Source organism: Caenorhabditis briggsae, assembly GCF_000004555.2.
Source record: "Caenorhabditis briggsae complete genome, chrIV, whole genome shotgun sequence".
Classification (NCBI taxonomy): Eukaryota; Metazoa; Nematoda; class Chromadorea; order Rhabditida; family Rhabditidae; genus Caenorhabditis; species Caenorhabditis briggsae.
In genome coordinates this window covers 1,569,241-1,583,597 of record NC_013487.2, presented here as the reverse complement: position 1 = coordinate 1,583,597, position 14,357 = coordinate 1,569,241, and the positions used below count along the sequence as shown (strand labels likewise).

Here is a 14,357-nt window from a genome sequence, read left to right as displayed (position 1 = left end):
GAATTTGTATCAGTTTGAAGAATACCCGAATTTATTCTCACCCGGAAAAGCGTATTGTAGAAGTTGATGTCGATCAAAAAATTGGTTCGAAATCGGATCTCATGAGTAATGTTTCAAAATCCACAAAAAGACACGTGAAATCAGAAAAAAATTGAATTGTTTCACTAGGTACAGAATCGGTTTGCCTGCCGATTTTGTTCCCTCTCGTGGCACAATTCAAATAACACTTGAATTTGGCGTGACCTCTTTTTCCTTTGAAAAAGTACAGAATCGGGAGGCGAACCGATTATGTACCTGTAGAAGAAAAGAATGCATAGAGCAACGAAAAGTTCAAAATGCAGGAATATTGGTTGTCACCTGGATTTGAGCAAACTACAACTACACTATCCACACTGTCCCAACTGTCTACACTGTCCAATTTTAATTTGTCCACCTATTTTTTTGTTCAATATCATTTTCAGGTCCCTCAAATAAACATTTTCTATAACTTTTACTAATTTCTGGAATGTTCATACAGAAAATTTCTGAATTGTAAAAAGGCAAGACAACACTGGACGAAACCTGTCGAAAAGACAAACTTTTTGAAAAACGCTTGTTCTTTCAATTAACTCTGTTCTTTTTGTACATAGAATATGAAAAATTCCGATTTTCAAAAATGAGAAAAAAATTCTTCAAATTTCAACCGTCTTATATCTAGCATATGAAGCAAGCTAGGGGCTCTTCTATTACAGGTTTTTTTTCAGACACATCCAGTGTTACTATAAGTGGTAATCCAGGATTAGAAGAATTGGGACTTACCAATTTGACCTCAATAAATGGAACTTTCTTTGTAACATTTAATGCTAAATTGAAAAGGTTGAAATTGCCAAATTTGAAGGTAATCTTATATTTTTAAACCTGGCTTTTGCCGTGCTTTCGCGGACCTTGCCACAGATTCCTTTAGAATCAATATTTTGGCGCTAAATCAGATATGATAGATGTGGACGAGAACTACTAAATGACATTATTTGAAATACTGTATCTTGTCTATGAACCTAGTTAGGCCCGGCTGCGCTCGGCCACTTTATGGATTGTAACTTTGTTCATAACCAGTGTTCAAAATATTATGATCTTGTAGTACTTGTCAAGTTCGATCATTTCTGATTAGATGGTCCTAAAAAAATTGATTATAAAAGAAACTATGGAGAGCCAATGGCCCGGTTTAAAAGTATGATTTTCAGAATGCCCAACTACATAGTCCATATTCTTTCACTCCTGCAGTCAGTTTTGGTTCAAATTCTCCAAAATTTTGCATGACACTTCAAGAAGCCAAAATTTTCCTCAATTTCCGAAAAATCAATTCTTTCATGTTTGATTCAAAAGTTTGCAAACCTGGAAATCCCACCAAAAAAATCTGTGTAGCTCCTAAAATTGGATGTGAAAATCTGGTGGGAGATTTGAAGATTGGGCCGAAATTCGATTTCAAAAAAGTGAAATCTTTGAAATTCTTATATGGAAGTCTAATTGTCAAGAATTCAAATTTAACGGATTTCAAAGTTTTTGAAAACTTATTGGAAATTGTTCAACTGAATACAACAAAACTGGCAATCGATGTTCAAGACAACAAGAAGCTTCAAAGTGCGATGTTTCCAAAATTACAGGTAATTTTTTTAGGTTACTGTATCCTTTGAGAGTTTTCAGAGAATCTACACTGATCACATGATTGGAGCCAGTTTCAAGAATAACCATAATTCTTTGAAATTCGATTTCAACGCTTGTTTTTCGATAAGGAATGTAGTTGGAGGACAGTATAATCATTTTTCAACACGATTCGATGACTTGAGTTGTGAAGATATGGAACGATTGAAGAAACCAAATGGCGGGAAATGATTTTTTTTGAATTTTTGTGTGAATGAAAATTGATTACTGTAATTGTTAAAACAGAAAACATGCATAATTGGAATTGATTTTTTTTAAGTCTCCAAAAACTGGATATGTCGACCAAACATAATAGTATCCAATTAAATAAAAATTGGGAAACAGTAAAAAATTCTGAAATTGTGTGGAAATCTTTTATGCTGAATTTCCAACAGTGGGACATTAAAACTACACAAAAACAGTTTTTTTTTCGATAAAATACAAATTACCCGAAACTGTAAAAGGAGAACTGGATATTTATGAAAGAATGGAAAGTTCATACACCTTTGAATCAGAAAATAATATGTTTAAACTGAAATTTAGTTTCAAAACTGTCCAGAAATCGGAAATGCCACCGGAACATTATAAATTTTATCTGAACGAAATAACTGAAATTTCGGAAACAGTTGAAAATTTTTGTGAAATTCTGGTAATTTTTTACTGTGTTTGTTTAAATTCAAAAAATAGAATTTTCCAGAAACTTTTCAGACAAAAAACGAGCGCTCTATGACATCTAGAAGCCGACCTTAAAATATTTTTCCTGAACCCTCTAAAAATAATATTTCCCAGAAATTTTTAGTCCAAAAACCACTGCTCTACGACAATTAAAGATTTTGCAGTTGTAAAATTTTGCTTCCTTTTGAAGATCGTTGGAACAGAACAGTTTTTCTAAACTTCAGAAAATACAAATTTCCAGCAACTTATCAGACCAAAAATGAGCGCGCTACGACATCTAAAAGCCGAGGTATAGCCATTTAAAGTCTAGAAGGTGAGAGACGCAGACAACGAGACACTCTATCTGTCTGCGTCTCTGCAATAAACTTAAAATCGCTATATTTTGGCTTCCAGCAGTGCCAGAACAGTGGTTTTTGTCTCGAATTTTTCAGATTTTTGGGGAATTCAGCAGTGTAAATTAGTTTTTTTTTCGAGGTGGCAAAAAACGTTTTAAATGTTTCAAAATGTTGCTACATTTATTTTTGTATTTCAAGTGTCAATTGATGCCACAGTTCACTCTGTTGCAAAAATTAGCATTTTTCGGATAAGAATTTTGTCAAAGGTTTTCCATTTTCTGAAAATGCAATCTTCCAGAATTATTTCTGTTGCAAAATCATTACTCTACGACATCTAGAAGCTGAGATGTAGCCATTTGAAGTCTAGAAGGTGAGAGACGCAGACAACGAGACACTCTAACTGTCTGCGTCTCTTCAACAAACTTCAAATAGCCATATCTCGGCTTCTAGCAGTGCCAGAACAGTGATTTTTGCCTTTAATTTTTCCAAATCTATTTCTCTATTAGAAGAAGATTTCTGAAGATTTCTAGGAAACTTAAAGTTTTTCTCAAAATTTTCGGTTTCAAATTCTTTTTGAAATCTCTATTGTAGAATTTTTAAAGCTTACAAAACAAGACCATAAAAAATTACAAAAAAATTTGAAAATTTACATCAAGGAAAGTATAAAAATTGAATAAGCGTAAAAACTTTATCTGAACAAAATAACTGAAATTTTGGAAACAGTGAAATGAATGAATTGAACCGGATCCAAGTGGCTCCCAAAGTTTCGTCCAACAATGCATTGCCAGTGTCCGCCTGGAAAACTTAAAATATTTTTTGAAATACAATTTTCTGAAATTATCTGGATTTTTTTCTAAATTTTTAATTGTTTTGTTTTGTTTCTATAGGTCATTTTTGAAGTGTATACATCATGTACATCTAAAATAATGAAAGTGATTTTTTACTTTCTCAAGACAATTCACTTATTATTTGAAACTGAGAAAAATTTTTTGTTCCCAAATTCATTTGTTTTTTTTTTCTGAATTTCTAATTCTTACCATATTTCGCATCAAATTTCCTCTTCATAAAACTGGCGATTTCATTTTCGATTCCACACAATTGAAGCGCGTCTCCTAACATCTTCTTGGATTCTTCCATTTGTTCCACTGGAAGATTCGTTTCTTGAACAATCACATTTTCGAACCGAAGCGCTTTCTCTGGGGGTTCCCGCCATTTTCGTGATTCTTTTCTGGAAAAAAGGGGTTTTGGAAGAGAAAAATGGTAAAGTATAATGTAACCACTCTAATAGAATGACTCTCAACTTCTCGCGGTTCCTGTAAAAGATATGAAAAAAAAGGTCAACAGGAAAAATCATAATATCAAAGTTGTTTTATCAGTTGACCAGTTTTTGATTTATTTTACAGAAAATGAGATATATGGGCTCCATTCGCCGGTTTCGGCGTAGTTAGAGAGTTTATAATATATAGATTTCTAAACAATACAAATATATATTTTTTTGAAATTTTTAGAAACAAATTTTCAGAATTTTTAATAGAATCCAATGATTAGTATACGATTATAATGCTGTCTTGGAAATTAAGCTTCGCCCACAGTAGTCTGCGTTTTTTCGGCAACTTTTTTTGGCTTAATTGATAATGTCGAAATTTTAGATTTGGAAATTAACTTCGAAAAATTATAATTCGTTAAAAAAAAGTTAATTTTCTCTAGGCCAAAAATTTCCATCTGTTGTTTCTTTGTTTAACTTTAGCAAAAAAAGATATACCGTAAAAACTCTAATTTAATACCATGGCGTTCTACAGTAGAACTTCTACTTTCAATGTATAGCTGGGAGAACGTTCTATTAGAGGGTGACATTCAATTAGATGGTGGCACTCTATTATTCGTTACTGAAATTTCTTGCAAAGATTCTGATGATGCTCTGAATATTTTGTGAAAATACGATAAGTGGGAAACAATCAGGATAAAAATGCATAAAATTCTATTAGGGGTGACATTCAATTGGAGGGTGGCGTTCAATTAGGAGGGGCTATATATTACAGTGTCTACGATATGTTTAATGAAGAAAAATCGAAAAATGCATTCAAAAACAACTCTGTGAAACTGAAAATTTTCTCTCCAATTGTTGAGTTTTGATGTAAAACAATCCGAAATACTGAAGTAACTCATAAACTGCATTTTAAAAAACTTTTCCAACTTTGAGCTTACATATCTCATTTCCTGTGAAAGATATCAAAAACCGGTCAACTGATAAAATGTTTTCGATATTATTATTAACATTTTATCAGTTGATTACTTTTTGATATCTTTCACAGGAAGGGAGATAATTGAGCTCAAAGATAGGGAAAAATAAATCAAAACGTAATTCTACAAAATCAAATCCAAGTTCAAAACATTATTTCCCCCAGCCCCCCCCCTGTATTTCAAAAACTCACAATTCATCAAAATACGACTCATCACATTCTTCTTGTCTCTCAAACTTCGATCTCAACTGCTTAGCGGTCAATTTCTCGCCTAATTTCTTCCCGAATCCATTGACTTTCATCATTTTCTTCTTTTTTCGGATTTAATTAAAAGCGAAAATTTAAAAAAATTCTCAAATTCACTTGAGAAAAAGTTAGGGAAAAGTGAGAATTTGATGAGACAAAAGGCTGACAACTGAAAAACGGATCGAATTTCCGTTTTTTTTTTGAAAAAAAAAGTTCCAGAAGGTTGTAATAATGGGAGGTTGGAGCTTAAAAAAACAATTAACCTTTGAAAATTTTAGAGCCAATTAATTTTTATTGTGGAGGTTTTTTGAAGGCTTTTTTCTAAAGCATTTTTCTATTTTTTCGGTGATTTGCTGATATGTCAAGAATATTAGATTCGCTATAATTCACTTGTAAAAATTATGATATTATTTACATTTTTTCAGTTTTCAATACGAAATTGGAAAATTCGAATATATCGACTTTTGATATCAAAAACACTCAAATCTAGTCAAATTTCAAATTAATATGTGCAAATTTGGATAGAATAAACGTTTTGTTATAAAGTTTCCACTAGAACACACCAATTTGAAACAGAAGATTCTCTTATTTTTCATATTTAAAAAAACTGAGAAATCCTGTTTCAGATATTCTAAAACTGTTGTAAGAAATGCGTTTGAGCAATAAAGAATGAAAACTTTTGAAAAATTAATACTTTTGAATTCCAAATATTCAAATTAGTATTTTATTCTTATTTTAAATTTTTATTTCTATTTTTCAAAACCAAGACTCACCTCCTGATACTCAACTTCTTCCTTGCCATTGCCAACATTTTTGAACTTTCTGGAATTCGATTTTTCTGAAAATCACAAAAATTTTTCATTGTTTTTAATTTATCAGTGTTTTGAAAAACAGTAAAAAATGATAATTTTGAGTTTGATTTTATTTTCCGATTGTCTGAAAAACAATATGAACATATTTTCTCAAAGTTTCTGTGAATTTCCAAAATGCTTTGATTTTTAATTCAAAATCTAGCTGGAAACTATCGATAATTGAAAATTCCTATCATTTTGAAAATTTCGGAGGGTGTAAAGCAGATCTAGATTGAAAGTTTTGCATTCACAGAATTTTTCGACAGTTCCTTCGAATAAGCTCTAGACTCCTGAAAATGGGCGAAAATCAACTGTAAAATACGTTTTTGTGTATCTTGTTGACCAGTACCAGCATACTTGTAACGGGCCGGGCTTTTTCCGGAATTTCGGAGGCCCGGCGGGCCCGTCATTTCACTAGTTTCGAAATTTTCAAAAAACACATAAGGGGGGACCCTTATGTGATTTTTTTCGACCAAAAAATTTTTTTTCGAGTTTTTCGACCTTTTTTGATCAGACAGACAAACAATCCGAAATACGAAAAAAAAAATGGAAAAAATTATATTGAGAGCTCAAAATTTGGCTCAAAAATACAGAATTTTTGACACCGGGCCTTGAAAATTTCCTCAGGCCCGGCCCGGCCCGGATTTTTACAAGTATGAGTACCACTGATGGGAGGAAACGCATTTTTCCGAAATACGGAAACGGAATCGTCAATATTTTCCGCGGAAACGGAAACGGAACAAAAATCTTCGAAATTGGGCGGAAAACGGAAAACGGAAACGGGAATTTCTATTTTTCGTCTATTTTTCAGGATTTTTTTTTTCGCTTCAAACATAAAAATATACACTTTTTAACGTTTTGGACGATTTTTGCATCACTTTCCATGCTTTTTTACAAGCCCGTTTCAATTTTATGTTTTCGTTGGTTTTCATTGTTTTTTTTCCGTTTCCGCTGAAAAAAATGGCGATTTTTCCGGAAAACGGAAACGGTAATAAAATTTCACTTTTACGGAAACGGAAAAAGAAACGGAATCGTACATTTTTTCCGCGGAAACGGAAAAAAAATCTCTAAAAACCGGGCGGAAAACGGAAAACGGAAATTCCTCCCATCACTGATCAGTACTGTATATATTTTTGCTCAATTCGCTCTTCATTTTTATTTTTTATCATCTGTTTTTTAGCAAAAATTAAAATTTTAATCGAAAAGAGTGTAGTTAAAATCTAAAAAATTGATTTATAAATAACTAATGGGAACTACTACTTCTGAAACTTTAAAGGGGGACTCCGACCAAAAATTTTTATTGCATTAAAATGTGTTAAAAGTTATCTATTTTCCGAATATTATTGCGAAAAAATTCAAAAAAAAAATCCGAAATCCCCGAAAAACGGCGTTGAAAAGGAAGAAAATTCAAAAAAAGGTGCCGCCGGGGGACGAGGATTTTCAGTGAGAAACCTAGGCAACGGCAGCGGGCGCCTTTCCTATGTGGCAAATTTTCCGGATTTTTTTCAATTTCATGTCCGGCAGGAAAAAATTTTTGGTCGGAGCCCCCCTTTAACCTTTTTTTCATCAAAATCTGAATAGTTCCCTTGTAAAGATAAATTGTGATATCTGTATTAGAAAAAAATTTTTAAATTTTTCTTCGACCCTCCATAATCTCATGTTGTTTAAAAGATATCAAAAATGTGTCAACTGATAAAATTATTATCAATTCATGACAAACATGTTATCAGTTGACAAATTTTCGGTATCTTAAACAGTACTCGAGATAACTTTGCTCAAAGTTGGAAGTTAGGGCGCTCTTCTATTTTAAGTACAGTAAATTTTAGTTTTAACCCAACAAACTCCTAGAAATGCAGAAAAAAGTTCAATTTGACACTTTGTAAATGTGAGAAAAGTTGCGAATCAGCACAAAAAAAGGGTCCAGGTCTGGTGACCTGGGACCCCAAGATTTTAAGAAAGAGATAGAAAATTTCTCAATTGCAACACTCATTTTTCTTTTTTCTTCCTGCTTTTCTTTTCTCATCCTCCCACATTTTGGGACCCCAAAAATTTCTCAAACAGCTGGTCCTCAAAAAGACCAAATGTCACGAAAAACCAATTGGGCAAAGGATGAGAAATGCGAGGAGAGATCATTGGATTCTAAGAGAGTGTTAGAGAAACAGAGGATGGGGATCAAAGTGTCATGTAAAAATCAAAATCAACAGAAAACATGTTTTTTCTGGTAATTTCGAGGATCCTTTGGATCAAAGATTATCAATAGGGCGCGCTTGGAACATTTTGAAATTTTGAAATTTCTAAAAATTCAAAAAAATTTAATTTTTTAAAAATTTTAATAAAAATTTTTTTTTAATTTTTGGATTTTTTCAAACTTTTAAAGGAACAATTCTTAAATCCTTTTTCATGTTTTTTCAATTTTTGAAAATTTGAAAATGATTTTTAAAAACAATTTTAATTCAAAAATTAGATTTAAAAAATCAAACATTATGCCATAAAATTGATTTTTTGGGGAAAACTGGGAAATTTTGAAAAATTTCAAAAAATGGAAGAGTTAAAGCTGATGGTGTCTGATAGTTTCCAGAATGAAAGATGAGCAAAAATTGGGAGGGAAATTCAAAAAAAATTGAAATTTGGAATAAAGAAAAAAAACAATAAAAACAGGGAAAAATTCGGGATTTTCAGAAAATCAGAACGGCAGCAAAGAGAGTGGTTATTAGGTGAAATTTTAGGGGATTTTGATAATGAGAAATTCGTAAAAATAATAAAAAAAATTCAATGAGATTTCGCATAAATCGCCTCGAGAATTTGATTTGGAACATTCATTGACTGATCGTGGACAAGCACAATATCAAAGTAGTTGAGGTACTTGTCCACAAGTTTGTCGGCCTGGAAAAACTTGAAAATTTCCAAGAAATTGAAAATCGGGAGTCGCGGTTCTTAAACGTCGCGGTTCTAAAATGTCGCGGTTCTGAAATATCGCGGTTCTGAAATGTACGGTTCTGATACGTCGCGGTTCTAAAATGTCGCGGTTCTGAAATGTCGCGGTTCTAAAATTTAGCGGTTCTAAATCATCGCGGTTCTAAAATGTCGCGGTCCTAAAATGACGCGGTTCTAAAATGTCGCGGTTCTAAAATATCGCGATTCTAAAATGATGCGGTTCTAAAATGTCGCGGTTCCAAAATGTCGCTGTTCTAAAAAATCGCGGTTCTAAAACGTCGCGGTTCTAAAATGTTGCGGTTCTAAAACGTCGCGATTCTAAGACATCGCGGTTCTAAAACGTCGCGGTTCTAAAACGTCGCTGTTCTAAAACGGTTCTAAAATCCTCACATCATGATTAACAAATCCAATCTTCAAGGAGAGCTGCTCCTCCTCCACACCAACATCCATAAAAGCGTCTCCAACAGAATCACCCAACAAAATAACATTGCGTCTTCCGTGAATTTGCTCAGAGAACGTTCTATCAGCTGGCATCACAGAGGAGTTTTTACAGAAGACGTGGATTAAAGGATCAGAGAACGAATTGACGTATCCGTCCTGATCAAAACCCATCATATTCGAAACGATATGCGTGTTGTCCTCAACTTTTCCAAATTTATGCTTTAGGTACATCTCGATAATAGTTCCGATTCCTGCGGAGAAGATGATGAAGGGCACCGAGTGATTCGTCATTTTTTTCATCATTATGTCAGCGTTGTCTCTGGAAAAATTATAATTTTTAAGATAAAAATCAAATTTTGAAAATTTCAAAATTTCAAAAATCGAAAAAAAAATTTTTTCTGAATAAAAAAAATAATTTTCAAAACTTCAGATTTTTTTTGAAATTTTAGATTTTTTTGAATATTTTGAAAGTTTGAATATTTTTATAATTTTAACAACTTTCATGATTTTCAGCTTGAAAAGACCTTCCAAATGAGTATAATCATGCTCCATATTGCTCGAATTGGGTCCCACCACAAAATGAAGAAAACTTTCCTGGTTACTGTAGTTTTCGTGGTGGGACCTGTTTTGAGCAATATGGGACGTGATTATACTCATTTTGAAGCTCTCAATGAGCTGAAAACGGTGAAAACAACGAAAAACTTGGAAAAAAGAAAAAAATTCGAAATTTCGAAAAAAAAAATTTTTTCAGAATTTCAATTTTTGTTGATTTTTTGAGATTTCTAAAAATGCTTTTGAAATCTTTTTGTTAAAATTTTCCAAAATTCCTACCTCAACTGAATATTACATCTCGAAACATAGTCATCGATGGCCTCGCGCTTGAAACCACCCTGAATGATCAGCTCGTGCGATTGTTGCCACCTGAAAAATTGTTTTTTTTCTCCAAAAAAATATTTTTTTTTTTTAATTGAAAATTAGCAAACCGAAAATTTTGAATATCCGATTCAAACGCGCGCCATTTTACTGGCCGGTGGCCGAAGTCGAGGGACTAGAAAACTCCGAAGGTGTAGTCTACGAGGACAAGAGGAATTAAATTATTTTTGGGGGAAAATATGAATTTTTGGCTTTTTTCAATGGTTTTCGAGCGGAATTTTTGGGTTTTTCGAGGTTTTTGAGTGAAAAATGTGAGGAAAACGACTGGAAAGATAGATTTGAAGCAAAAAAATGGCAGAAAAGTCGAAAAAAAAGAATTTCCGCCAGAAAAAAGAAATTTCGACTATAATCGATTTTCACCTAACTTACCACGCCTCCATGAACGGAACTTTTTCCTCGATGCTCAGCGAATGATCATGCTCAACTGGCCCATATTTATGATACAATCCAACGAATTTCCGGCACCATTCTGGGTTATTTGTGCCAACAGCATTGTCAAAAACGCAATAACACGAGGAGCAGCGATTTCCAGATTTATCAGCAAATCGGGATAAAGTGAAGTCGAAATCCGAGATCACCATTAGCTGATCCGCACCGCCGGCGACGAATTTTGAGAGTTTATCGGTTAGAGCCTTGATATCTTTGACGTGGACTTGAGGAGAAGACAGGAGCTGATTTAGGTTTAGAATTGAACCGGTCATTATTGATTCTGCAAGAAAATTTAGGAATTCTGAGAGGAAAAACGGAAAAAAATGGAAAAAAACGATTTTTTCCTATGAAAAAATTCGAAAAATCCGGTTAGAAATTGATATTTTTTGACTAAAATGGACTAAAAATTTTTTAAAAATCGATATAAAATACTAATTTAGTGAGAAAATAGCCGAAAAATGGCTGAAAATTGGCTAAAAATCGCTGAAAAATCACTGAAAAAAAACTTTTTTTCGAAAGACCGCAATTTGTCGTCACCGTGTTCACACAATTTAAAATCGACAGTAGTCGAGTTAATTTTTTTCAGCGATTTATTTTTCATTTTTCAGGTGATAATCCAATTTTATATAACTAAAAAAAGACGTATTTTGAAGGAAAAACAGATTTTTAAAAACGGGAAATTCAAGTTTCGAACAAGAAAAAGTTTCAAACAAAAATGACCACAAAAATTTTTTACAACGAAAATGCGAAAAAATATGAAAAGGTATCTTTTCTCTTTTTTTTTCGTTATTTTTGCAGAAAAAAAAGAAGAAGAAAAGGGAAAAGCTCTCCTTTTTCTTTTTTTCTCTGCGTCTCTTTCTTTTTTTGAAGGAGCAGCGCGGGGTGGCCTAGGATTTGGGAAACCATGGCCAGGGGGGGGGGGGGGAAGCTGGAATTTGAACATAGTAATTAAGTAATTAAGCAATTATAATTTGAAAGATCAGGCATCTAGAAATCGTTTTGAAATAAAAATGAAAATTTTTTTGAAAAATTTTAATTTTCCGAAATTTCAAATTTTTTGAATTTTTCGATTTTTAGGAATTTCGGAAAAAACTATTTTTAAAAAAGTTTCGTGATCTTTTCTTTTTTTCGGTTTTATACCAAAAAAAACTAATTTTCTGCACTGTGGGTAGGGATTACGGGAATATAGGTGTGACCGTATAAAACGAGCGAACAACATACGAAATGTTTTATTCCTTCAAAAAAAAATTGTTTGAAAAATGAAACTTTTATTGATACAACTACTTTTGGTCCTGCTAATTTTTTCAAAATTCGGAAATTCCCAGTTTATGGACGATGAGTTTGGTGGCTGTGGTGAGACCTCCTTTTTTAGAATTTTCAGACAAAAAATAACAAAAAATGGTCTATTCCAGACAAAAAATGCACGTTCCCCTTTGACGTACTAAGCTCCAAGAATATATTAGCAGTTTCGAAATGTCCAAAACTTTGCTCAGTTTTATTGATAAGCGATGAGACGGATTTGACGGTGCAACAGTTGAAAAATGGGTTGAAGAATTTGAAAACGTTGATTGGAGGGATTTATGTTTTCTCAACGAGTTTTAAGGATCTCAGTTTTTTGGATGGACTTAAAACTTTAAAGTCTAGTGAGTGATCTATGGGCTTTTAGTTTTTGACCTACTAATATCAATAAGATAAAATTTAACAAAAGCTAGAAGATTGTATAAACTATGAATCTTTATTTGGCCTATGAAGAATGTTATGAGTAAAAGAAGATACACATGAGCTTTCACATTGTTAGCCAACCGTCAATTTTGGGCCCATGTATCTCGGTTCCTGTAAAAGATACCAAAAATTGTTTTACTGACAAAATATAATACATTATGATAAACATTTTATATCAGTTGACTACTTTTGATATCTTTTACAAGAACCGAGATAATTGAGCTTGAAATCTGGACGGATCAATGGTGACCTATTGGAGGCTGTAACGGGACCCTTAATTCACGCCGATTTTTCTCGGTTTCTGTGAAATGTATCAAAAATTGGATAACGGACAGAATATTTTTGATATTGTGATAAACATTTTATCAGTTGACAACTTTTCGATATCTATTACAGAGAACGAAATATATGGGTTTGAATTTGGCTGTTTTGAGGAATTTTTTCAAAGTGATTACAGTTGTCTATTTGGAGCTTGATTATCTCGATTCCTGTAGAAGATATCAAAAAGTGGTCAACTGATAAAAATTTTTTGACATTATGATAAACAGTTTGTCAGTTGACCACTTTTTGTTATCTCTTACAGTAACCGAGATATATGGACTCAAAGTCTGAACGGGTCACCTATTGGCGGCTGTACGGGATCAAACTTCAAACCGATTTTTCTCGTTTCCTGTGATAGATATCAACAAATAGTCGACTAATAAAATGTGTTTGATATTATCATAAACATTTTGTCAGTTGACCATTTTTTGTTATCTCTTACAGTGACCGAGATAATTGTCCTCAAAGTCTGTACGGATCAGTGACGGCCTATTGGCGGCTCTAAAAGGACCCTAATTTCCAGTAGATTTTTCTCATTTCCTGTGAAAGATATCAAAAAGTGGTTTACTGATAAAATGTTTATCATATTATCAGAAATATTTTATCAGTTGATTACTTTTTGTTATATTTTACGAGAACTGAGACAATTAACATCAAAGTTGACGATTTTGGTAGTCTTCTATTAGAGAAAGAACTTTTTAAAACACATTACTGCAGATTTATATAATTCATCGTATTATTCGTAAAAGAACGAATTTTACATAGTTTGAAGATTAACAGAAAAGTGTGGCCGTTTAAAAAAAACATTTTTAAACAAACAATTATTTTTTTTCCAAATTCGTATCTTCCGAAAAAGCGATTTTTAAATAAAGAAAAAAATTAAAAAGGGAACTTTTATCAGCAAATTTCCAAAAACGATTTCTGAAGTTAGTGAAAGCTATAAAAGCTATTTGTCCTATAACATTCTTCCTAACAATATACAATTTTAAAACTCATATCATCTTTTAGTGCTTGTCAAGTTGTATCTCATCGACTTTAGTAGGTCAGAAAATATTGATTTTCCAGAATACAACGGAATCGACATTAGTATGAATGAGAATCTTGTGGAATTGGGATTCAAGAATTTGACGTCATTTACTGGCGGCTCATACAATGTTTATGGAAACGATAAGCTTCTCCGACTTGGTTTTCCTAAATTGAAGGTACATTTGACCTAATTTATCTCGGTTCCTCTGAGAGATATCAAAAAGTTTTTAGCTAATTAAATGATAAACATAAAATTTGAAACTTTTTACTAGTTGACAAAATTTTGATATCTTTTAGAGGAACTGAGATAATTGAGCTCAAACAGAGACGCTCATAGACCGCCAATGACCCGTCCAAAATTTGAGCTCAATTATCTCAGTTCCTATGAAAGATATCAAAAAGTGGTCAACTGATAAAATGATAACCATAAAATTTGAAACATTTTATCAGTTGCCCAATTTTTTGTATCTTCTACAGAAATTCAGATAATTGAGCTCAAAGCAATTGATTCAGAATTTCACCTGCGC

At 32.6% G+C, this 14,357-nt stretch overlaps 3 protein-coding genes across 3 annotated transcripts in view; 1 reads left to right on the top strand and 2 right to left on the bottom strand.

Annotated features, from left to right (window-relative positions):
* CBG13829 overlaps positions 1 to 1,869 on the top strand; it is a gene marked incomplete at both ends in the record, with an annotated part of 3,453 nt that extends 1,584 nt beyond the window's left edge. The window contains 3 exons of the mRNA XM_002632521.1: positions 744 to 877; positions 1,221 to 1,640; positions 1,681 to 1,869. Coding sequence (XP_002632567.1) covers positions 744 to 877; positions 1,221 to 1,640; positions 1,681 to 1,869 — 743 coding nt within the window. The remainder of the gene's footprint in view (positions 1 to 743; positions 878 to 1,220; positions 1,641 to 1,680) is intronic.
* Positions 1,870 to 3,375: 1,506 nt separating this feature from the next.
* On the bottom strand, positions 3,376 to 5,232 carry Cbr-dlc-3 (the record flags this gene model as incomplete). The annotated part of the gene is made up of 3 exons (XM_002632520.1): positions 3,376 to 3,482; positions 3,725 to 3,915; positions 5,120 to 5,232. 3 exons carry the CDS (start codon positions 5,230 to 5,232, stop codon positions 3,376 to 3,378), a joined length of 411 nt encoding a protein of 136 aa, XP_002632566.1.
* A 3,561-nt stretch (positions 5,233 to 8,793) lies between these two features.
* CBG13827 lies at positions 8,794 to 11,033 on the bottom strand (the record flags this gene model as incomplete). The annotated part of the gene is made up of 4 exons (XM_002632519.1): positions 8,794 to 8,907; positions 9,349 to 9,718; positions 10,231 to 10,320; positions 10,702 to 11,033. The coding sequence occupies 4 exons, from the start codon at positions 11,031 to 11,033 to the stop codon at positions 8,794 to 8,796; spliced, it is 906 nt and encodes a 301-aa protein (XP_002632565.1).
* Between the last annotated feature and the right edge of the window lie 3,324 nt (positions 11,034 to 14,357).